At 42.9% G+C, this 26,510-nt stretch overlaps 1 protein-coding gene across 2 annotated transcripts in view; it reads right to left on the bottom strand.

Moving 5' to 3' along the window:
- AKAP10 (A-kinase anchoring protein 10) overlaps positions 1-26,510 on the bottom strand; it is a 114,927-nt gene that overhangs the window by 66,703 nt on the left and 21,714 nt on the right. For both annotated transcript variants that reach the window (XM_079797272.1, XM_079797271.1), the window contains exon 4: positions 24,463-25,020. In XM_079797272.1, the coding sequence (XP_079653398.1) occupies positions 24,463-25,020 (558 nt within the window). The remainder of the gene's footprint in view (positions 1-24,462; positions 25,021-26,510) is intronic.

The following is a 26,510-nucleotide window of genomic DNA, read 5'->3' as shown; positions in this document are numbered from 1 at the left end:
CCATGTGGACACAAGATGGCCACCACAAGATGGCCAGCAGGAGAGGGCAGTTGGGAGGCACCCGGCCTGCAAGGGAGGGCAGTTGAGAAGAACCAGGCCTGCAAGGGAGGGCATTTGGAGGTGATCAACCCTGCAGGAGAGGGCAGTTAGGGGTGACCAGGCCGGCAGAGGAGGAAAGTTGGGGGGAAAACAGGCTGGCAGCAGAGTGGTTAGGGGGTGATCAGGCTGGCAGGCAGAAGCAGATAGGGGCAATCAGGAAGGCAGGCAGGCAAGCAGTTGGGAGCCAGCAGTCCTGGATTGTGAGAGGGATCCCATATTGGAGAGGGTACAGGCTGGGCTAAGGGACAACCCCCCTCTGTGCATGAATTTCGTGCACCGGGCCTCTAGTTAAAAAATAAACATTAATATATTTTAAATATTTTAATAAATTATTTTTAACTCAATAAGTATGGGGCTAAGATAAATGGTTTGGTCCAATTTCTAATACTCTTTAATGAAAGAACATGGAAGTTACTTAAAACATCTGTTTTGTTTTTAAAAAAACATAACTTTTAAGAATCTGATGCCAGATAACTGGAAGTAAAGAAGTTCCCTTCAATTATTTGGATGATGTTTAAAACTACATTAATTTAGTATTTTAGTAAGTTTTAAAAAAGTTAAATGGCTCAAAGTTTGTATTAACTGAAACTAATCCTTAAACAAAACAAACATCAAAACACAAAATACTGACTCCATAAGATAATACAAATATATCTAGTACTTTATCAAAGACTTTCATGTAACCAAGATACTACAGAATTTCACTAAATTTTAAAGACAAAGCTGTGATAATGCAGTTTCAGGGCACATAAAGTAACAAATCCTATCTAATAAAAGGGTAATATGCAAATTAACTGTCACTCCATCACAAATATGGCGGCGCCCAGTTTTCTCAGCCCTGCCAGAGTCCCCTGGTCCCAGGGGAGTGGGGGGGTTGCAGCCGCTGAGAGTGGGCAGCATGAGCGGCCTGGCGGAATGCGTGCTTTGTCGTTGAGGTGACGAGGCAAGCGTTCCACCCTGGCCGCGGAGGGCCTCTGGCCAGGCCGGGGTGCAGATGGGCCTCTGGGCAGCGGGCGTGGAGCGGCCAGGCCCTGCAGAGAGCTACTGGCGCACAGATTTGTGCACAGGGCTACTAGTTTAAATATGAACAGTTACAGTACAAAAGATGAAAGTTTTACATAATTTTAAAAATAAGTTCTTTGGACTATAAAACTTCATGCAATGGTCAAAAATTTTCCTGAATGTCCAATCTGTGAAATTTCATTTATTTTTGCATCCTTGGTATGTGGTATTATATAATAGGTGCTTAATAAATATTTGTTTAAAGGATAGACTTACCAAAAGTATCTATTGAAAGAATAAATTTACCTCATATATTACCACATTTTTTTCTATTTTAAATTATTAGCAACATCTTTTTAAAAATGTTTTGTTTGTTTATTGTTTACTAGCGTTCCTGTTGCAGGAAGAATCCTGCAATAGGGGTTCCTGCTGCATTCTATCCCGCCCCACCTGCTCTCCTACCTTCTCCCCCGCCCCGCCTTCTCCGCCAGCCCGCTTGCTCTCCTTCCTTCTCCCCAGGCCCCGCCTCCGCTCCTCCCTTGGCTTCTTTCTACGCTGTCTTGATATGCAAATTAACTGCTATCTTGGTTGGGGTAATTTGCATACTCGTCCTGATTGGCTGGTGGGCGTGGCTTGGGCATAGCAAAGGTGCAGTCAATTTGCATATTTGTCTATTATTAGGTAGGATTTATATTTCAGAGAGGAAGAGAAAGGGGAAAAGAGAGATAGAAACATCAATGATGAGAATCATCGATCGGCTGCCTCTTGCACACCCCTTACTGGGGGTGGAGCCTACAACCGGGTATGTGCCCCTGACTAGAATCGAACCTAGGACCCTTCAGTCCATAGGCTGATGCTCTATCCATTGAGCCAAACCAGCTAGAGATAATTATTGATTTTTACAGAGAGATAAAACATTGGTTTGTTGTTCAGTTATGTATCCATTGGTTGATTCTTGTATGTGCCCTGACCATGTTTTGATCCCACAACCTTGGTGTATGAGGATGGTGCTCTAACAACCAACTGAGCTACCTGGCCAGGGCCTATTAGCAGAATCTTTATGGGGAAAAAAACACACACAAAAAAACCCGTGAGGTCAGGAATTGTTTTGTAGTCAGACGGAAGATGTCTTATGATAAAGACAGCTTAAAGCAGAGAAGATAACTAAGGAAATGAAGCTCCAGGACAAGGCACATGCAAGCGTATTCCTAAAGACCATACATTAGTCAGCCAACTAAGTGGCTATTAAGGAGAATAGGTATTAGCAAAATACAAAATTAATATATTTCTCAAAATCAACTCTGCTCAGAAGAAATTATTTTGTTAACTTCTACTACTATGAATGAATATCCTAAAATGAAACTTAGCATCTATTTATTTATTTATTTATTTATTTATTTTTATATTTTATTGATTTTTATAGGGAGGAAAGGAGAGGGACAGAGAGCTAGAAACGTCGATGAGAGAGAAACATCGACCAGCTGCCTCCTGCACACCCCCTACTGGGGATGTGCCCGCAACCAAGGTATATGCCCTTGACCGGAATCGAACCTGGGACCCTTCAGTCTGCAGGCCGACGCTCTATCCACTGAGCCAAACCGGTTTCAGTAACTTAGCATCTATTTAAAGGAAGTATAAAACATCAGTACATCCTCAAGAACTTACTCAAATGAAACAACACACTGCTTTTAAGTTCTTAGTATTGATCTTCAGTTACAAAAACAGTAGGTCATTACAAATCCCTTCACTGGTAAAATAAGTTACAAGGTCATATTCAGAAAACCCAAGGCCACCTGAGTGATATGTACAAATATAAAAAGGTTTACTCAAGAAAGTGACTTTCACCCTAGCTGGTTTGGCTCAGTCGATAGAACATTGGCTTGTAGACTGAAGGGTCCTGGGTTCAATTCCGGTCAAGGGTACATGCCCGGGTTGCGGGCTCGATTCCCAGTAGGAGACGTGCAGGAAGCAGCAGATCACTGATTCTCTCTCATCATTGATGTTTTGATCTCTCTCTCTTCCTTTCTCTCTGAAATCAATAAAAATATATTGTTTTAAAAATAAAGAGACTTTCTATTCTTTATAAAAAATGAGAGCTGGAACCAGAAGGAGAAAATTAGGAATTCCTAGGCTTCATAAAAGGTTTAAGAATAAATATGAGATGTTAATATATGGCCACCTTCTATAGCTTGAGGTTTTCATACAATAAAAATAGAAACCACCAGAGGCAAGTGTTAAACCAGCATCTATCTAATGTATTCGATTTCTCATGTGAAAAACGCAAATCCATATAAAAAACATTATCCTTTGATTTGATTTGAAATACAAAGTAGGTCAAGATGAAATAAGCACACTCCATTTCTCCCACAGAATGCAACTAAAACCACTGGAGAAATGTCTATGAGAATCTGAAAACATAAATGGCAGCAGGCAGATGGAAAATGGAAACCAGAACTCGAAGTACCACCATACTACAGGCAAGTTTCCCAGTATCTCCCAGTCTTGACTCAAAAGTTAAAGTGGCGCCCAGATGCACCAAGAAAAAGCTCCAGAGAAGCCTTCTATCTCTGGCCTAAGGAGCAGGAAAGGGGGCTCCTCTGGGTAAGGAGAATGGAAGAAATCAATCCCCTGGGCTTTTTTGGCCCCAAGCAAGACCAGTGTAGCAATGGAGGCAATGGCAGCAGCCCAGGCAGCTCCCAAAGCTCCAAAAACCTTATTCTTTGATGGAAAAATTTAGTTCTAAGTAGAAGGGGAGAATCCCTATTTCTTTTATCCTTTACACGCTTGTAGCTTGGCCAAAGAGGCTGACATAATTGTGAAAAATGTTTTGAAGTAAAAGGAAACAAAAGCCCTAGCTTTCCAGCCAGACAACCAGGAAGGTGGTGTCCCTAGGAACAAAAATAATGTCCAATCACAGAAAGGAGGGAGTTCATGAAAGCTTATAAAGTTGTGTGTGTACTCTTGGGCTCACCCCTGAGCTGAGCACGCATGAACCTGACTATAAGATCATTCTCCAAGGGTTTGAGCACTAAACTATGACCTGCCCACCGGCGAGGACTGACACTAGACATTGGGAAGGGTATATGCAAGTAAGATCCAAAATGGAACTGACTCTGGACCACAACCTAAGGAATGCCAGTTGGAAGTGGAAGCCTAAACCTAACAAGATGACACAGATACTGGGATTACACAACAACAAAAATTGTTTTAAAGCTCTGCCAGCTGTGACTCAGTTGGTTGGGTGTCCTCCTGTGTATCAAAAAGATGGCCAGTTCAATTCCGGATCAGGGCACATGCCCAGGTGTGTTTTCGGTCCCCAGTTGGGGCACATACAGGAGGCAACCTATCGATGTTTCTCTTTCACATAGATATTTCTCCCCCGGGACCTTCTTCTCTCTCTGAAATCAATAAAAACATACTTTTTAAAAAGTTAAGTTCTTAATACTATAAAAAAAGAAGATATTATAATCATGCTACAAGAAGGTCAAACACTCTTGGAACAAATGAAGACTGCCTCCACAGAGAAATAGAGAATTAAAAAAAAAAAACATAAAAAAACTTAAAATTAATTGGAAAGACAAAGCACAATAAAAACAGAGGAAAGATTCAGTAAATTTGGGGATAGATGACTCGAAATTTTTCAAGAAAAAAATTTAGAAAATTGTCAATAGAGCCTCAGAGACTTACAGGGGGATGGCAAAAGTATAACATTTGGGTCATTAAAGTTCCAGAAGAGAGAACCAAGATGGCAGGGTAGGTAAATGCCTATACTCACCGCCTCCCACAACCACATCAAAATTACAACTAAAATACAGAACAACCATCATTCAGAACTGCCTGAAAGCTGGCTGAACAGAAGTCCTACAACTAGAGAGGTAAAGAAGAAGGCAGAAGAGACTGGTAGGAGAGGTGGAGGCACACAATGGGCTGGTCCGACACCCACATGTGCCGTTTTTTCAATAGGTAGGGAGATAGTCTCTGAGGAGGCCATCCGTGAGGAGCAAGGGGTCCCAGCCCCACATCAGACATCCCCCCTCCCCCAGGCCAGAGTCCCAGAGCTGGGAAAAGAAGTCCCCACAACTACAGGCTGTAAAAACCAGCAGGGATTGTGTCTGAGTTACACGTGTCATAGGTTCGCCATCACTGCCCTAGGTCCATTTATGCTGTCGCAAATGGTAAGATTTTTTTCTTTTATGGCTGAGTAATATCCCACTATAGTATATACATGTACCATCTAGAGGCCCAGTGCACAAATTCATGAATGGGTGGGGTCTGGCCTGCCCGGCCTGAAGATTAGGGCTGGGCCTGTCGGGAGGAGGAGACGGTGGGAGGTTGGCCAACCGGCCCGCCCCTCGGGGCAGATCAGGGCCGGACAGGCTTGGGGAAGGAGCTGTGGGCAGTGGGCTGGCCGGCCCTGCCCCCAAATGGTGTGGGAGGGCCAATTGGGGACCTGCAGCCTGGGGGAGGGGCCATGGGTGGTTGGCTGGCCAGCCCTGCCCCTGATCAGAGTGGGGAGGAAGATTGGGGGCGGAGCTGACTGGGAGGAGGGGCTGCGGGCGGTTGGCTGGCCGGCCGTGCCCCTGATCAGGGTGAAGGGGCCAATCTGGGGTGGGACCAGGTGGGGGGAGGGGCTTCAGGAGGTTGGCCTACCTGCCCTGCCCCCTATTGGGGTGGGGGGCGATCAGGGAGAGGGCCATCGGGGGGGCGGGGGGAGGGAGGCGCTGCGGGCTGACTGGGGTGGGGGAGGCAATCAGGAGCAGGGCCGGTAGGGGCTGCGGGAGGTTGGCTGGCTGGCCCCACCCCCTGATCAGGCTAGTTCGTTGGCCACAGTGGGCGTCATAGCGACTGGGTTGTTCTGGTAGTTACTGCGTTCTGCTCACTGGCTTTATATATATATATATATATATATATATATAGACGAGAAGCTCTGTGCACGAATCCATGAGCCAGTAGCTCGCCAAAAGTCCACTGCCACCCTCCAGTAGCTCTCTGCCCGCTGCCCTGCCCTCCTGTAGCTCCGCCAGCTCCCCCTCATAGCTTGCTGCCCTGCCCCCTCCTGTAACTCTCTGCCGCCCGCTTGTAGCTCGCTGCCCCACCCTCTTGCTGATCCGTGACCCGGTTGTTACGTGGTCAGTCGTTACGCTTCACGGCGTAATGACCATTTGCATATTACATCTTTATTATATAAGATTCTTTTTACAATCATCAGTTGATGGACACTTGGTTTGCTTCCATATCTTGGCTATTGCAAATAATGTTGCAGTGAACATAGAGGGGTGCATAAATTTTGTGGAATGAGAGTGTTTTTGTTTCCTTCAAATATGAATCGAGAAGTGGAATCACTAGGTCATAGGCAGTTTCATTTTTAATTTTTTGAAGAACCTCCATATTGCTTTCCACAGTGGCTGCACCAAACTGCATTCCCACCAACAGTGTATGAGGGTTCCCATTTCTCCACATCTTCACGAACACTTCTTTGTTGACTTACTGATGACAGCCATTGTGTCAGGTGTGAGGTGATATCTCATTGTGGTTTTAATTTGCATTTCTCTGATGATTAGTGACATTGAGCATCTTTTCATATGTATACTGTCCATCTGTATGTTGTCTTTGGAGAAGTGTCTTGTTATGTCCTTTGCCTGTTTTTAATTGGTTTATTTCGTGTTTGTTTTTTTGTTTGTTTTTTGGAATTGAGTTGTATGAGTTCTTTGTAAATTTTGCATATCAGATGTATCATTGGTGACTATCTTCTCCCATTCAGAAGGTTGTATTTTGATTTTTTGCTAATGGTTTCCTTAGCTGTGCACAAACTCTTTAGCATAATGTAGTCCCATTTGCTTATTTTTGTTTTGTTTCCCTTGCCTAGGTGATGTATCAGAAAAAAAAAAATTACTTAAAAAAAAATAAAGCCAGAAATGCTGATACCTAAAAGTTTCTTCTAAACGTTTTATGGTTTCAGATCTTACATATAAGTCTTTAATCCATTTTGTTTTTATTCTTGTACTAGAGGCTCAATGCAAGACATTCGTGCACTGCGGGGGAGGGCAGGGATCTCAGCCTGGCCTGCACCCTTTCGCAGTCCGGGACACCTTGGGGGATGTTCCCGCGGGGAGCAGGCCTAAGCCAGCAGGCGGACATCACCTGAGGGCTCCTTGGCGCTGCCTTGGAGGTGGGAGAGGCTCCCATCACCGCCGCTGCACTTGCCAGCCGTGAGGCTGGCTTCTGGTTGAGTGGCGCTCCCCCTGTTTGAGCACACTGACCACCAGGGGGCAGCTCCGGTGTTGAGCATCTGTCCCCGGTGGTCAGTGTGCTTCATAGCGACCAGTTATTCCACTGTTCAGTCTATTTGCATATTAGGGTTTCATTTTATAGGATACTAGAGGCCCTGGTGCACGAATTCTTGCTCCGGTGGGGTCCTTCAGCTGGGCCTGCAGGGATCAGTGACCTCCATGCCACCGCAGCCTATCCTTACCCAGCAGCTCATGGAGCTCCAGCCCGCTGTCCATGTTGATTTTGCACAGCAGAAAGTCGTGTGCCACTGCTCGGGGCAGGGAGGGGGAGTGTCCGCGGGAGAGGCTTGTGCCGCTGCAGCTGTGCTCGCCAGCCTGACATCTGGCACCTGTCAGCTGAGTGGCGCTCCCGCTGTGGAAGTGCATTGACCACCAGGGGCCAGCTCCTGCATTGAGCATCTACTCCCTGGTGGTCAGTGCACATATAGCTACTTGTCGACTGGTCAACTGGTCGCTTAGGCTTTTATATATGTAGATGGTGTCAAGAAGATGGTGTAGGTTCATGTTTTTGCATCTATACAATTTTCCCGGCACCATTTATTGAATAGACCATCTTTATTCCATTGTATGCTCTCCTCTTTTGTGAAATATTAATATATCATATAGGAATTGGATTTCACTAAAGCTCCCTATTTTGTTCCACTGATCTGTATGTCTATTTTTTTGCCAGTACAATGATGTTTTGATTATTATAGCTATAGTATAGTTTGATACCAGGTAGCATGATTCCTCCAACTTTGTTCTTCCTTCTCAAGATCCTGGTTCCACTGAAATTTCTGGATTATTTGTTCTAGTTCTATGAAAAACGCTATTGATATTTTGATAGGAATTGTGCTGAATCTATAGATTGCTTTGGAAAGTATGGACATTTTTATGATGTTAATTCTTCTTATCCATGAGCACATTATATGCTTTCATTGACTTCTATCATCTTTAGTGTCTTATAATTTTCCCAGTACATGTCTTTTACCTTCTTGGTTAAATTTATTGTATGTAACTTCTAAAAAATCCTCACTCGAGGATCTGTTTATTGACTTGACAGAAACATCGATGTGAGAAACATCTATCAGTTGACTATCGTATGCAACCCACCAGGTTTGAACCACAACTTACATATGTGCCCTTACCAGGAATCAAACCAGTTACCCTTTTGGTACACCAGAAAACACTCCAATTAACTGAGCCACCTGGGTAGAGGAGGTAGCTAATTAGGGGGAGTGTCCGCGGGAGAGGCTTGTGCCGCTGCAGCTGTGGCGCTCCCCCGAGCAGTGGCACACGACTTTCTGCTGTGCAAAATCAACATGGACAGCAGGCTGGAGCTCTATATAGAAGCAGGTAGAGGAGATCTTGGGGTGCCTTAAAACTTTCGCTGACCTGCAGGTGGAAGCAGGATTTGGTGCACAGCTTGGCCCTTCCACACACACCAACGCCCAGCAGAGGTAGCTACAAAACTGGATTGCTTTGTGGCTCAAAACTGGTTTCCCTAGTCCCAGGGTGAGCTAATTTTTTTTAATGCAATTGTAAATTGGATTGTTTTCTTGGCTTCCCTTTATAATAGTTCATTACTGGTGTATACAAATGCAACCATTTCTGAATATTTATTGTATCCTGCTAATTTACTGAATTAATGATCAGTTCTAGTAGATTTTTGGTAAAATCTTTAGGGTTCTCTATATACAGCATTATGTCACCTGCAAATAATGACAGTATCATTTCTTCCTTTCCAATTTAGATGTCTTTTATTTCTCCTTCTTGCTGATTGCTGTGACTAAAACTACCATTACTAACCTATCTAATAATAGACAAATATGCATACCTCTGACACACCCACAAGCCACGCCCAGCATCCAATCAGAGCAAGTATGCAAATTAACCCAAACCAAGATGGCTACAGCCACAGAAAGCAAGGTTTCCTAGGTAACGGAGGAAGCCAAGCTTTCCCCCGGCCCTTGCCAGGCCTAAGCCTCCACTCAAGCTACAAAGTTTCAATTATAGAAGGTAAACAAATTCAAACAAATGGCGGCAGAATGGAGCTTGAGAGAGCAGGCCAGGGTTGCCGCCGGCAACAGGGGAAGCAAAGCTTTCCGCACACCCTGGCCGGGCCCACCTGCTTAAGGCTACAAAGTTTCAATTGTAGAAGGTGAATTAACTGCCACAGAAATGGCTGCTGGTGGCGGAGGGAGCCCCAGGCTTGGCTCTGCTCCAGGATACAAAGTTTCAATTGTAGAAGGAAAATAAAGTCCAGATACCAGGGTCTTCGCTTGGGTTGCCAGGGGGCGTGGCCAGCCTGCAAACCACCACAGGCCCCTTGCTCAGGCCGCCCCACGCCCCTAGGGAACCCCCACCTGATCCGGGACGCCCTTCAGGGCAAACCAGCTGGCCCCACCCCTGTACCAGGCCTCTATCCTATCTAATAAAAGAGTACTATGCAGATTGATCATCACTGCAACACACAATATAGCTGCCCCCATGTGGTCAAAGATCCTGCCCCCATGTGGACACAAGATGGCCACCACAAGAGGGCCAGCAGGAGAGGGCAGTTGGGAGGCACCCAGCCTGCAAGGGAGGGCAGTTGGAGGTGATCAACCCTGCAGGAGAGGGCAGTTAGGAGTGACCAGGCTGGCAGAGGAGGGCAGTTGGGGGCAAACAGGCTGGCAGCAGAGTGGTTAGGGGGTGATCGGGCTGGCAGGCAGAAGTGGTTAGGGGCAATCAGGAAGGCAGGCAGGCAAGCAGTTGGGAGCCAGCAGTCCTGGATTGTGAGAGGGATGTCCAACTGCCCGTTTAGGGATCCGACTGCCCACCAGGATTGGGCCTAAACGGGCAGTCGGACATCCCTCGAGGGATCCCATATTGGAGAGGGTACAGGCTGGGCTGAGGGACAACCACCCTCCGTGCACGAATTTCGTGCACCGGGCCTCTAGTCTATATATATAAAAGCCTAAGCGAACTTCAGACTGGTCAACCAACCAACCAGTTGCTATGATGTGCACTAACCACCAGGGGGCAGACGCTCAATGCAGGAGCTTCCCCCTGGTGGTCAGTGCACTCCCACAGTCAACCTCCTGTGGCCAGCCAGCCTCCTGTGGTCCCTCCCCCTGGCCGGCCCCGATTGGGACTGGGCGAGATGGCCCCAATCAGCCCTCATTGCCAGTCAGGCTGAGGGACCCCACCTGTGCACGAATTCGTGCACTGATCCACTAGTGTTGAATAAGAGTAGTACAAGCAAACATTCCACCATTGTTCCTGCTCCTAAGGGAAAAGGTTTCAGATTTTCCACACTGAGTACGATGTTACCTGTGTGTGGTTCTGTCATATATGCCTTTATTATGTTGAGATATGTTCTTTCTATGCCTACTTTGCTAAGAGTTTTTATCATAAATGGGTGCTGAATTTTGTCAAAAGCCTTTTCTGCTTCTACGGATATGATTTTTATCCTTCAGTTTATGTAGTGCAGTGGTCGGCAAACCATGGCTCGCAAGCCGCATGCGGCTCTTTGACCCCTTGAGGGTGGCTCTTCCACAAAATACCACGTGTGGGCACGCACGTACAGTGCGAATGAAACTTCATGGCCCATGCGCAGAAGTCGGTTTTCGGCCTGGGCGAGTCTATTTTGAAGAAGTGGCATTAGAACACTCAAGGGGCCAAAGAGCCGCATGTGGCTCACAAGCTGTGGCTTGCCGACCACTGATGTAGTGTATCACATTAATTGATTTGCAAATATTGTACCAACTTTGCACCCCAGGAATAAATCCTACTTGATCATGCTGTATGCATTTCTTAATGTATTGCTGAATTCAGTGTGTTAATATTTTGTTGAAGATATTTGCATCTATGTTCAACAGGGACATTGGCCTATGAACTTCTTTCTGTACCTGGTTTTGGAATTAGGGTACTGTTGCCCTCATAAAATAAACTTAGGAGTCTTCCCTCCTATTAAGTTTTTGTAATAGTTTGAGAATAGGTGATAGTTCCACACTTCTAAAAACATTCTCACCCATGGATATGTTTTTGAAATTTATTTTGAGAGAGAAAGCAAGAAAATGTGAGAAAAAAACGTGAGAAAGGAGCACCAACCAGTTGCCTCACATACATGACCCAACTGAGAATTGAACCCATAACATTTTTGGTGTACCAGACGACGCTCCAACCGAGCCACCCGACCACAGCTGTAATATTTCTTACTAGAGGCCCGGTGCATGAAATTCGTGCACTCAGGGGGTTACCTCAGCCTGGCCTGTGCCCTCTCGCAGTCCAGGAGCCCATAGGGAGCGGCCTAAGCCTGTCAGTCAGACATCCTTAGCGCTGCTGCGGAGGCGGGAGAGGCTCCCGCCACTGCCGCTGCACTTGCCAGCTCTTAGCCCAGCTCAGGGCTTCTGGCTGAGTGGCGCTCGCCCTGTGGGAGCATACTGACCACCAGATGGCAGCTCCTGCGTAGAGCATCTGCCCCCTGGTGGTCAGTGCACGTCATAGCAACCAGTCATTCCGCCATTTGGCTGATTTGCATGTTACCCTTTTATTATATAGGATAGTTCTTTGTGTTTCCGAAGTATCAGGTATTACTTCTCTTTCATTTCTGGTATCATTTATTTGAATCCTCTTTTTTCCCCGTGATGAGTCTGGTAAAAAGTTCATCAATTTTATATTTTCAAGGAACCAGCTCTTGGTTTCATTGATATTTTATATCATTTTAGTTAGACTAATTTGTTTATTTCACTCTGATCTTTATTATTTCCTTTCTTATACTCATTTGGGGCTTTGTTGTTTTTTTTCTGGTTCATTTGGTAAGATTGCTTGACATTTTTCTTATTTCTGTAATGCTATGAAGTTCACTCTTAGAACTGCTTTTGCTGAGATCCATCAATTTGGAGTAGTGGTTTTACTTTGCTTTGTCTCAAGGTATCTTTTGATTTTTCTTTTTTAAAAATATATTTTATTGATTTTTTTTACAGAGAGGAAGGGAGAGGGATAGAGAGTTAGAAACATCGATGAGAGAGAAACATCGATCAGCTGCCTTCTGCACACCCCACACTGGGGATATGCCCTCAACCAAGGTACATGCCCTTGACCGGAATCGAACCTGGGACCCTTCAGTCCGCAGGCCGACGCTCTATCCACTGAGCCAAACCGGTTAGGGCTTGATTTCTTTCTTGATCTAACTGTTGAGCCATTCATTGTTCAATAACGTTATTTATCCTTCATGTGTTTGTGTGTTTTTCAGATTTTTTTCTTGTAATTGATTTCTAATTTCATACTATTATGGTCAGAGAACATGCTTGATATGATTTAAATCTTCTTAAATTTAGAAGATTGTTTTGTGGCCTAACGTGGTCTATTTTGGAAAAAGTTCCATGTACACTTGAAAAGAATGTATATTCTGCTGCTTTCGGGTGAATGCTCTAAAAATATCAATTAAATACATCGGGCCTAGTAAGTCATTTAAGAATGCTGTTTCCTTGATTTTCTGCCGGTAAGATCTATCCACTGATGTCAATGAGGTGTTAAAATCTCTACTATGACTGTATTGCTGTTCCTCTCTCCCTTTATGTCTAACTTTATATATTTAGGTGCTCATACACTGGGTGCATAAATATTTACTAGTTATATTCTCTTGTTGCATTGCTCGCTTTGTCATTATGTAGTGTCCATGTTTCTTAATATTTCCTTTGTTTTAAAGCCTATTTTGTCTTGTGTATTTGTACCCCAGCTTTTTTCCTTTACCATTTATTTGAAATATCTTTTCCCATCCCTTCACTTTCTTTTTAAAAATATATATATATTATTGATTTTTTACATAGAGGAAGGGAGAGGGATAGAGAGCTAGAAACATCAATGAGAGAGAAACATCGACCAGCTGCCTCCTGCACACCCCCTACCGGGGATGTGCCCGCAAACAAGGTACATGCCCTTGACCGGAATCGAACCTGGGACCCTTCAGTCCACAGGCTGACACTCTATCCACTTAGCCAAACCAGTTTCGGCACCATCCCTTTACTTTCAATCTGTGTGTCTTTTGTTCTGAGGTAGGTCTCCTGTAGACAGCACACATTTATGGGTATTGTTTTTTTTTGTTTTTTTTTATCCATTCAGCTACTCCACTCATTGGAGTATTTAGTCACTTACATTTAAAGTGATTATTGATAAGTGTTATTTATTGACATTTTATTCTTTATAACTAAATTCTTTTTTCCCCCCTTTTTTCTTCTTAAAGTTAAAAGTCCCTTTAACTTTTCTTGTAATGTTGGTTTGGTGGTAATGACCTCCTTTCTTCAGCATTTTCTTCTCTGGGAAGCACTATTTCTCCTTCAATTTTATTGATTGACTGATTGATTGAGTTTAGAGAGGAAATGAGAGGGAGAGAAACATTGATGATGAGAGACTCATTGATCGGCTGCCTCCTACACACCCCACACTGGGTATCAAGTCTGCAACTCAGGCATGTGCCCAGACTGGAAATCAAACTCGTGAGCTTCTTGTTCATAGACTGATGCTCAACTACTGAGCCACGCCCGAGGATATTTTTTCATTGATTTTTAGGGAGAATGGAAGAAAGAAAGACAGAAACATTGATGTGAGAGAAACACATCAATTGGTTGCCTTCTCCACGAGTCCTGACCAGGGCCGGGGCCCAAGCTGGGGAGGAGCCTGCAACCAAGGTACGAGCCCTTGACCAGAATCAAACCAGGGACCCTTTGGTCTGCAGGCCTGAGCTCTAACCACTGAGCCAAACCAGCTAGGGCTTACCTTTAACATTCTAATTCTGATATGTCTTAGTGTGGATCTCCTTAGGTTCATCATATTTGGGATTCTCTGTTCTTCTCAGACATGTGTGTTTTTCCTTCATCAGGTTAGGGAAATTTTCAGTCATTATTTCTTCAGATAGATTCTCAATCCCTTGATCTCTCTTCTCCTTCTGGTAGTCCTATGATGTGGATATTGTTATGTTTGATGTTGTTCCAAAGGTCCTTAAACTATCTTCATTTTTTACATTCTTTTTTCCTTTGGCTGCTCTGATTGGGTATTTTCTGCTTCCTTGTCTTCCTAATCACTAATTCGATCTTCTGCTTCATCTAACCTACTGATGATTCCTTCTACTATGTTCTTCATTTCAGATATTGTTTTCTACATTTCTCACTGTTTCTTCTTTATGGTCTTTATGTCCATTTTTATTCTATTGAAGTTCTCACTAACTTCCTTGCGCATCCTTATAACCATTGTGTTGAACTCTATATTGGTAGATTGCCTGCCTCCATTTCACTTAGTTCTTTCCTGGAGATTTCTCTTGTTCTTTCATTTGGGGCCTGTTTTTTTTTTTCTCTTTCCATCTTGGCTGCCTCTTTGTGTTTGTTTTTGTGTATTGGGTAGATCTGCTATGTCTCCCAGTCTTGGTAGTGTGACATTATCTAGTAGGTGTTCTATGGGACCCAAGGTGCAGTCTTCCTGATCACCTGATATGGTGCTCCAGGATTGTACTTTGTGTAGATTATGTGGGCCCCCTGTTGTAACTGAGTCTGGATTACTGTTTGGCTGACCCTACGCTGGGTTGAACCTCAGGCTGGCTTGACTGTGAGGATGGACTGACCCACCCCAACCACAGTGTATGAGCTGCTGTATGGGTGTGGACCACATGAAGCAGAATTTGATTCGGGGGGGGGGGGGGGGGGTGAGGAGGCATTCTGGTGCCTTTGAGATCTCCTTCTGGATGTGCCATTTGTGGAGAAAACTGCTGATATTGTCAGAAGCCCACCACAGGGTGTGTTGGTTCTGGGGCCTCTTGGCAAAGACTCGGTACAGGTCAAAGTCATACACTGCCTGGGACTGTCCCTGGGTAAACTATTTTGAGCTACAAAGCAATCCAGTTTTGTAGCTACCTCTGCTGGGCCTCGGTGTGTGTGGAAAGGCCAAGCTGTGCACCAAATCCTGCTTCCACCTGCAGGTCAGCACAAGTTTTAAGGCACCCCAAGATCTCTACCTGCTTCTGCCTGCCAGCTGCCTATTTAAACTCAGTCACTAAAAGAGCCTGAGTACATGAGTTGCATGAGTTAGGTTCTCAGTGAGTCACCAGGCAGGGGTGACTAGTCATCAACAGATTGATTCAGGTTCAAACTCGGTGCCAGTGCTGGGTCTGAGGTTACTCTGCAAAACTCCCAAGGTACACCAAGGCCAGATGCTATCCACCACATACCTGGTAACCTTTGTGGTGGGGCAGAGTCTCAGGGAGTTGTCAGGGTGAGACCAGCAGAGCTTATCATGCCCAAAGATATAAAGATTTGGCCATGTGAAGGTAGGGCTCTGGATGGGTCAGGCAAGCAACAGAAAATTGAACCCTGCCCTAGAGCAACACAACTCAGTCTGTCTAGGATTCTGTCTGGAGTGCCTCGAGAACTCAAGCTTGAAGCATGGCCTCAGGAGTCAAAAGGATAAAGCTAGTAGATCTCCAATGGGGATGGAGGGAGAGCTGATCAGGCTCCTGGAGGGGTTGGGGATGGCCCTCTCTCCAGAATCATATAACTCAGTCTATGAAACCTTGAGTCTGCCCAGATCTCTATACCAGGGGCCCAGGCAGCTAATTCCTCTGCAGGACATGAGCTCCATGTGGCAGGGCAACAGGGAGTTGGGAGAATGGGGCTAGAGCCTTCACCAAGGATGATGCCATATGGTGGGGAGTGCTCGACCCAATAAAGATGGCATCTGTGGTGGGGAGAGAAACTCAGCACAAGGAACCTGCAGCTGTCCCTTCAGCACTTTCCCCAGAGCTATCCACACAATCTCTCCTCACATGACTATAGTCCACTCCCAGCCACCTTCACTATACCTGAGCCCTACGTGAGTGGCTGCAAACGAGAGTCTGTGCACTGAACCTTTAAGAAGGCACTGGGTTGTAGCCAGCACTTTTCACATCTTCACTCTTCCTACTAGTCTTGATGTGGCTTCTTCTATAAATTCTTGGTTGTAAGACTTGTTCAGCTAGTCTTCAGTTGGTTATTCAGGTTGATTGTTCTATATTTTAGTTGTAACTCCAGTTTTGTCCTGGGAAGAGGTAAGTGTAACTTCCACCTCCTCTGATGCCATCTTGAATCCTCAACATATTTCTAAATAATGCATGGGCAAAAGGTAAGAACCAAGGGAAATGAGACATTTGATTTTTCCTTAGTTCAAAATATCTGAATGTGTGGGCTGTACCTAAAGCAGTGGTTAGAAGGCAATTCATAGCATTAAATGATTCTCTTAAAAAAAGAAAATTCTCGCCGAAACCGGTTTGGCTCAGTGGATAGAGCATCGGCCTGCGGACTCAAGGGTCCCGGGTTCGATTCCGGTCAGGGGCATGTACCTTGGTTGCGGGCACATCCCCAGTGGGGGGTGTGCGGGAGGCGGCTGATCGATGTTTCTCTCTCATCGATGTTTCTAGCTCTCTGTCCCTCTCTCTTCCTCTCTGTAAAAAATCAATAAAATATATTTAAAAAAAAAAAAAGAAAATTCTCAAATCAGCAATCTAAGTTTCTACCTTAAAATAAAATAAATCCAAAGCAAGGAAGGGGAAAGAAAAAATACAGAGCATAATACTCATGAAATTGGCCCTGGCCAGGTGGCTCAATTGGTTGCAGTTTCTGGTACACCAAAAGGTTGCGAGTTCAATTAACAGTCAGGGCACATACCTAGGTTGTGGGTTCGATCCCCAGTCAGGGTGAGTATAGGAGGCAACCAATCGATGTTTCTCTCACATCAATGTTTCCCTCTCTCTTTCTCTCTCCCTCTCTCTAAAAAATCAATAAAAAAAACCCCCCACACACCAAAAAAACACTCTACCAAACATTTAACAGCAATTCTACACAATCTCTTTTGGAAAACAACAGAGGTGGGAAACTTCCCAACTCATTTTATGGGGCCAGCATCACAGTGATACCAAAACAAGCCAAAGGCAGTAAAAGAAAACTACAGCCGGAACCGGTTTGGCTCAGTGGATAGAGCGTTGGCCTGCGGACTGAAAGGTTCGATTCCGGTCAAGGGCATGTACCTTGGTTGCAGGCACATCCCCAGTAGGGGGTGCGCAGGAGGCAGATGATCAATGTTTTTCTCTCATCGATGTTTCTAACTCTCTATCCCTCTCCCTTCCTCTCTGTAAAAAGTCAATAAAATATATTAAAAAAAAAAAAAAAGAAAACTACAGACTCTCAAAGGAGGGAGGCAAAGATGGTGGAATAGGTTAACGCAGTACTCACTGCCTGCCACAACCACATCAAAATTACAACTAAATCACAGAATTACCATCATTCAGAACCACCTGAAATCTGGCTGAATAGAAGCCCTACAACTAGGGAATTAAAGAAGAAGCCACCTTGAGACTGGTAGGAGGGGTGGAAGTGTGAACAGGCTGGTCCTACATCCACATGTAGTGTTTTTTAAATCCCAAGGAATATCTTGGCCTTGGAGGTCCCTGTGAGGAGTTAGAGGTCACAGTTGTACACCAGACCCCTTAGCCCAGGATACCAGTACTGGGAAGAGAAGTCCCTATAACTTTGGGATGTAAAAACCAACAGGGATTTTGGCTGAGAACTATGGAGTCCGCTGGAGTCCCAGGCAGTTTCTCTTATAGGGCCAGCGCACAGATTTACCTGGACTCACTCCCTCTGAGCTCCAGCGTTGGGGCAGCAGCTTGAAAGGATTCAGGGACATACATGGAGGAACAAAATCATATGGCATCTAACCAAGATCTTGGGGGCACATAAGAGTGCTGGCAGAGGTCATTGTTCCTTTTCTGAGACCTCTCCATCACAGAGCTCACAGGCAGATGCCATATCTGAGTATCCATCAACCTGGCCCACACAGTTTGCCCCACCCTTGTGAGTCCATGAGACCCTGCCCCATCTAATTTGCAGCCCCACCCAAGCTGTTTGCAGTACCTTTTGCATATGAATGGCTTGTCCTTGCTCAGGGTTCAAATCTCCCAAACAAGCAGCAGCAGTGTGCCCCACACCCCTTGTTAAGTGATCCCAGGCCCAGCACCAGCAACAGCCTGCACTGTTTCACAGCTTGGCCTCTCCTGGATACCTACAAGCCCAGCATAAGTAGCAGTCATCAGGACGTCGCTTTATAGCTCCTGCCTGGTAGTCCCAGGCAGGGCACAGGCCGTAGCTGACTTTGCACCTCCCTGTAGGCCCCAGAGCCAGTGAACCCAGTGGTCAGCTTCAGACCGTGCCAGATTACAACCCTACCACATCCACAAGCGACACACTCAAGAGGCGGACTTGTTCAGCACCAAAGCCCCACTAAGGCAAGTCCTACTTCACAGGGGCATCTCCTGCACTTCAGCTCTTCCTTTTTACTCACAGCTGGTTCAAGCAGGTGATTGACCTGGGGGTCAATCCCTCCCAGTGACGCCAACAGCAATCAAGGATCAACTACAACAGGACAGTGCACACAGCCCACATAGGTGCACAACTAGAGTGCCCAGCTCAGGTGACTGGGGAAGCTGAGCCACTGGATCCTAAAGGACACCTAATAATCAAGGCGACTCTACCAGTTCCAGGAGACAACTCTACCTAATACATGAAACAAATAGAGGGAAGCAGCCAAAATGTGAAGACAAAGAAACATGTCACAAATAAAAGAACAGTAGGAATCTCCAGAAAAGGAAGTGAAATGGAAGCGAGCAAACTACCAGATACAGAGCTCAAAACAATGGTTTTAACCCTTTGCACTCGCTTGCTTTTTTCTCGATTCCTTTATTCTAATGCTAACCGTGTCGAGTCACACTCGACATCCAAGTGCAAAAGGTTAAGGATGCGCAAGGAATTTAATGAGTACTTCAAGAAACTTAGTGAGAACATCAAAGACATAAAAAAGGACCAGTTAGTAATGAAGGATACACTAACTGAAATGAAGAGTAATTTACAGGGGATCAATAGTAGAGTAGAGGATTCTGAGAATCAAATCAGCGATTTGGAAATGAGGAAGCAAAAAACACCCAATCAGAAGAGCAAAAAGAAAAAAGAATCCAAAAATATAAAGATAGCATAAGGAGTCTCTGGGACAACTTCAAGCATACCAACATTCACATCATGGGGGTACTGGAAAGAGAAGAGAGGGAGCAAGAAATTGAAAACCTATTTGAAAAAACAGTGACAGAAAACTCTCCTAACCCAATGAAAGAAATAGACATACAAGTACAGGGAGCCCTAAACAAAAGCAACCCACACCAAGACACACCATAATTAAAATGCCAAGGGTGCCCTAGTTGGTTTGGCTCAGTGGATAGAGTGTCAGCTTACAGACCGAAGGGTCCCAGGTTCAATTCCGGTTAAGGGCACGTATCTCAGTTGCAGGCTCCTCCCCAGCCCAGGCCCTAGTCAGAGTGTGTGCAGGAGGCAACCAATCAGTGTGTTTCTTTCACATTGATATTTCTGTCACTCTCTCTTCCATTCTCTCTAAAAACCAATGAAAAAATATCCTCAGGTGAGGATTTAAAAAAAAAAAAAAATGCCAAGGGTTAAAGACAAAGAGAGAATCTAAAAGCAGCAAGAGAAAAGCAGTTACCTACCTACAAGGGAGTGCCCATACGACTGTCAGCTGATTTCTCAACAGAAACTATGCAGGCAAGAAGGGAATTGGCAAGAAATATTCAAAGTGATGAAAAGCAAGGACTTAACAACCAAGATTACTCTACCCAGCAAAGCTACCATTTAGAACTGAAGGTCAAATAAAAAGCTTCACAGATAAGAAAAAGCTAATGGAATTCACCACCACTAAACCAGTACTACACGAAATACTGAAGGTCTTCTTTAAGAAGAAAAAAAGATGAAAAATATAATATAATGGCAATAAATATATATCTATCAACAACTGAATCAAAATAAACGAACAAGGAATGTAATGAACAAAATAAACTGATGAATAAAACAGAACCAGAGGCATAGAAACATGGTATAGACTAATGAATCTTAGAGGGAAGGGGGAAGGGATTAACCACTCTTTTGCCATATTTTGGGATAAAGAACTCTTATGCATACATACATTAACCATAGACACAGACAATAAATAGGGTGGTGAACACCTGGAGTGGGGCAGAATCTGGGTGGAGGGGGGAAACATGGGATGGGGTGAAAGGGGGGACATCTGTAATATTTTCAACAATAAAGGGTTTTAAAAACCCACCAATTACAGTCCAATATGCATCATGAGCATAGAAATAAAAATGCTTAGGAAAACAAATCCAGCAACATAAAGAGAATAATATACTACAAGCAAATGAGTCTTACCGTGAGAATGGAAGCTTATTCAATATTAAAAAAATAATAAATCACTGTTATATTAACAGACAAAAAAAATTACATGGTCATATAAAATGATACAGCTAAAACATTTGACATAATTCAACACCATTCATGATTCAACAACTCTCAGTAAAGCATTAAGGTAAAAGAATTTCTTAAACCTGATAAAAGGCATTTTCAAAACCCCATAGCTAGTCTCATTCTTAATAGTGACTGTGTTCTCTCACCACTCCTAATCAACATGGTACAGGAAGTCCCAGCTAGTGCCAATAAGGTAAGAAAAAAGAAAAAGAAGTTTGAAGAGGAAGAAATAACACTGTCTCTATTCACAGATAATGTGAATGTCTATGTAGAAAATCCTAAGCAATCTACCAAAAAAGCTCATAAAAGTAGTGAGTTTATTAGGTCACAGAATAGAGGATCAATATATAAAATCATATTTCTATAAACTAGCACTGACAAAATTAGAAACAAAAATTTTTTAAAATACCACTCACAATAGCACCAAAAAAGAAATGCTGGACATAACTAACAAAACATGTAAAGAATCTTTATGCTGAAAAGTATAAAATGCTGATGAAAGAAATCAAAGACCTAAATAAATGAAGAGGTACACCATATCTATGGATTATAACATTCAATACAGTTAAGGTGTAAATTCTCCTCAAACTGATTTATTGTTTAAATGCAACTCCAATAAAAATTCCAGCAGGGTTTCTCATAGATACAGATGAGATTATTCTAAAATTTATATGAAAGTAAAAGAAACTAGAAAAGAAAGAAAAAGCATAGTTGGAAGACTCATACTACCCAAATTTAAGACTTACTATAAAGCTACAGTGCCGTATCAGTGAAGAAACGAACACATAAAGCAATGGAACAGAACAGAGTCCAGAAACAGACCTAACTAATAGGGCCAAGTAGAGGCAATTAATTCAATGTAGTAAGAACAGTCCCTTCAATTAATTGTGTTGGAACAATCAGGTATCCACATGTAAAAAGAAAACAAAAAACTTGACCTAGCCTTCACACCTTACACAATATTAATTCAAAACAGATCACATATCTAAATGTAAAGTATAAAATACGATAATACTTTCAAAAGAAAACACAGGAAAAAAATCTTCATGACCTTTGGTTGGGCAAAAAGAACTCCTAGATATGACACCAAAAGCAAGATCTATAAAAGAGAGGTAGATAAAGTGGACTTAATCAAAAGGTTCTTTTGCTTTGTGAAAGACACCGTTAAATGGATGAAAAGTCAAGCTATAAACTAGGAGAAAGCATTTGCAAATCAAGGTATTATATCCAGTACATATAAAGAACTCTCAAAATTCAATAATAATAAAACAAGCAATACAACAAAGTATGACAAAAGATCTGAATAATTCACCAAAGATATATAGATGGCAATTATGTCCATGATTCAATATCATTCATTAGCCATTAGGGAAATGCACAGGAAAAGCAAAATGAGATACCACTACACATCTGTTAGAATGGCTTTAAAAAATCTAAATAAACAAAAAGCCAATTATACCAAGTGCTGACAAGGAAACAAGAAATAGAACTCTCATATATTGCTGACAGGAATGAAAAATGGTACAGCCATTCTACAAAACAGTCTGGCAGTTTCTTAATCAAATACACACTTATCACATAATCCAGCAACTCTATGAAGAATTTGCCCTAGAGAAATAAAACTTTGTTCACACAAAAGCCTGTAAACAAATGTTTATAACAGCTTTATTCATAATCATCAACAACTGGAAACAATCCACATATTATTCAACAAGTAAATGGATAGTACACCCATACAGTGGAATACTACTTAGCAACAGAAAGCAATGAACTATTGATATAAGCAACAGGGATGACCTTCAAAGCTATTATGCTGAGTAAAAGAAACCAGGCTCACAAGCTACATAATATAGCCTGGCTGGTGTGGCTCAGTAATTGGAGGGTCCTGGGTATAATTCCTGGTTAAGGGCATGTACCTGGGATGCAGGTTTGATCCCTGGTCCCAGTGGGGGCATGTGTGGGAGGCAACCAACCAATATCTTGACTCACATAAATGTGTGTGTCTCTCTCCCCCATCTCCTCCTACTTTCTCTAAAAATCAATGGAAAAAATATCCTCACATTAGAATTAACAAACAAACAAAAAAGCTACATACTATACAAATTCACTTATATGGTACCCTGGAAAAAGCAAAACTAGAGATATGGACAATGGAAGGCTGCAAGTGGCGGGATACAGAGGATTTGACTACAAAGGTCTTCCTGCTTGTGATGACAGTTACAGGAATCTATGCAGATGTCAAAATTCATACAAGTATACATCAAAAAAGTCAATTTACTGCACATAAATTTTAAAAATAATGAAAAAGGAGAAAACAAATACTTTAAAAATAACTCCACTACTATTTCTATTTTTTATTGAAATTAAGTACCACCCAATGACAGTTTTAAAAAACAATACAGTATATTTTAATGAAAGAAACAGATGCTGGACTTCCATTTGCAGAAATAGGCCAGATTAGGTGTTCAAAGAAACTCCCATGATGCTTTTTAAAAAGTGTACCAGAGCTTGTGGTAAAGTAAGGGAAACGAGAGGCAGAAACAAGTACAGCAGCTCCTTTGTCTGAACCCTCTGGGGCTGGTAATCTTTTAGAATTCAGAACTAGGGTATGCATTACAGAGGTAATGCACTGTCTTTATATATACCGCTATCATAATCCCAGCATGTAGGACAATACCCCAGAATAAAACACATTCATATTTCTGCAATAAGTCCATAACAGTTCAGGTCAAGTTTTGTTCAGTTTAAAAAATAACTTGTGGCAGTCAACGCTTTCTATATTTCTGAATTGCAGACCTGTAGAAGCCAGTGGCAAATCAAGATGGGTAAAAGTGCAAGCCCGGGAGGGATAGATGTAGTGATTGGATTCACCTGAGAAAAGCAACCAATTTCAAAAGACTTAGAGGTTGCAGTTTCAAAGACAGTTGCCCCAGGACCCCAAAAGGGTAGAAGATTAAAACAAAACAATGCCTAGGCAGTACATGGGAAATCTGTACCTTCCCCAGAATTTTGCTGTGAACATTAAACTGCTCTTAAAAAAATAAGCAAACAAGAAAAACAAAACAGAAAGAAAATCACCTAGCCCTTTGAGAAACAAAGAACATATAGGATAAAAAACACAAAGGCTGTCTAATTAGATTTCCAGATGGTGATAACTGAAAAATAAGAGTGTGTAATTTCCAAACAGAGAATAAAAAAAAAGAAAGTTTGCTGCTGTAAAATGCCTGGGCTATAATTCTAGCTTCCTACTTACTATAAAACCTAGGGCAAGTTACTTAACCTATCTAAGCCATGGTTTTCTCATGCAAAACAGAATAATAAAGCCTACCTCCTAGAGGTGTTGTGACCACTAAATGAGAACACAATAACTGTCTAGCAATTAAAATATAAATTTATTTGCAAAGTACAGTAGAAGTGTAATAAAATCAAGACAGAGAGGATGGACTAAGTCTATCTGGACAATTCTTTGATTTAAAAAATCTATGGAAGGATAAGCAGGATGGTACTTGACCTTTCTTCATTTGTTAATTCTGCTAACATTCTTCTTTGAGAATCCAATCACTACATCTATCCCTGCTGATCCTACTCCAGGACACTCTCCAAATCTTTCCAAATTTAAAAGTAAATATAGTTTGATCCTTTTATTATCCATCTCAAGTTCCACTTTGTACATTGATTAAAAAAAAATAGGATAAAGAGAAAGATGGAAATCACACACTTACTTTTCATTAGTTTTCCTGATAATTCCTTTAGTGGAGAAGAAAGACTATTTCTACTGGCTACTGTAAGTCTGGGGGAGGATTCTTGGGTTTCCATGGAAACTTGATGAGCTTCTCTTCTGGCCATTTCAAGATGGAGAGAATGGGCACTGTCACATTCCTCGGAAAGGAGCAAGCGATTCTGGGTGTTGCTAGTTCTATTATTCAGGTCACTTTCTTCTGATTGAGTCACAAGCAACTGGGCTGAGCTAGAATCCTCTAGTCTCTTGTCAAGAGACTCGGTCACAAAAGGTGCTGCCGTTTCTTGCTTTTTAGATGGAGAGACAGGCTCAGCCAATGAGCTCTGCTTCACTGTGTTCAGACTGTGTGCTCTTATTCGGGACCAAGTTGTAGAGTGAAAACTTTCAGCTTCTAACCAAAATTTAACCAAATGCTCCATTCTCCGAAGTTCCATGAATTGAATGAAATAAGGGAGGACAATAGTGTCATGCAAGACTTGTTCAAGAGTCTTTGAAAGACTTGATTTGGCCTCTTGAATCTGGTAGTCCAGACAAGACCTGCCTAAAAAAAGCAAAAAAATTAGCAGTTCAGTAACAAATAGTTTAAGACTGACCTATTAGTCAGGCAACTTTAGCATCAAAGTTTTTAAATAAAGTTTATTTCCTAGCTATTTAAATGGATAAACAACTAGAAATACAATGGTTTTTGTTTCTAAACAAGCAAAGAAACAACTGTCCAAAACTTAAATTATTAAAAAGTTTTGTTACTCAAATAATCCTCATCTTTTTAAATGGAAATTCAGGCTGTTATTGGTGAAAGTGGGGTATCCCCTTTCCCAGTGGGTACTGGGAGTCAGGTTCTTACAATTACTCAAGAAAAAGAATTATTGCCCTAGCTGGTTTGGCTCAATGGGTAGAGCATTGGACTGTGGACTAAAGGGTCCCGGGTTTGATTCCAGTCAAAGGCACATGCTCAGGTTGTGGCTCGATCCCCAGTAGGAGGCGTGCAGGAGGCAGCCCATCAATGATTCTCTCTCATCCTTGATGTTCCTATCTCTCTCTTCCTCTCCCTTTTTCTCTGAAATAAATAAAAATATATTTTTAAAAAAAAGAATTATCTGAGACTTGCACAGAAGAATGAATGATTTTTGTTTGTGTGGAATTATCTCTGCGTTTCCAATCCCATTTCTCTTAATCCAGTCCTGGAAGATGTGCAGCTGGGGATTCAGCAGAGCTGGGAGCAAAGTCAGCATCCAAAGTTCCCATTTCATGGGGTGCTGAGTCCAGTTTAGATCAGGCTAGTTGCAGTCCATTGGTCCACTGTGTGTGGTCCACAAGGCCATGAGCCACGTGGGCGAATGCAGGGGAGTCAAGAGAGCGTGCCTCTGCAACAAGAGTTCCAAGAGTCCCAAAAACACAAGCGAGCAAGAGCGCAGAGAGCAAACTCCTTTGTTTAGGAGATTAAATATCTCAAATCTTCCTGAGCTTGAAGTGGCTATGCTTACTCTTGCCAATGACCTCTTCCCAGGTTTGACTGACAAACAAGTACCTTCCCTATGCCACCCAGACTTTACTGGGTATGCGTCTATTCTTCCCCCGTCTAGTCCCTTTCCCCAGAGATCTGTGGCAAAGCACACAAATGGAGTGCCTAAAGTATTTGGCCTCCCCACTGCTCCTTTCCAGTTATTAATAACTAGATTTACTACAATGATCAAGACTATATAAATTCTTTTCTTAAAATCTTATGGCCTGGCCGGTGTGGCTCAGTGGTTGAGCATCGACCTATGAACCGGGAGGTCACGGTTCGATTCCCTGTCAGGGCACATGCCTGGGTTGCGGGATTGGTCCCGTGTGAGGCGTGCAGGAGGCAGCCCATGAATGATTCTCTCTCATCATTGATGTTTCTATCTCTCTCTCCCACTTCCTTCCTATCTGAAATAAAAAAATATATATGTTAAAAAAAATTTTATGGTACTAGTCTCAAAGAAAGAAAAAGGCTAATAATTTTTTTAAAATATTCAACATCATTAAAAATTCCAGAAAAGCAAATTA

The sequence above is a fragment of the Cnephaeus nilssonii genome, assembly GCF_951640355.1.
Source record: "Cnephaeus nilssonii genome assembly, chromosome: 19".
NCBI classification, from domain to species: domain Eukaryota; kingdom Metazoa; phylum Chordata; class Mammalia; order Chiroptera; family Vespertilionidae; genus Cnephaeus; species Cnephaeus nilssonii.
Note: the sequence above shows the minus strand (reverse complement) of the source record. Positions and strands in the feature narration are given on the sequence as shown.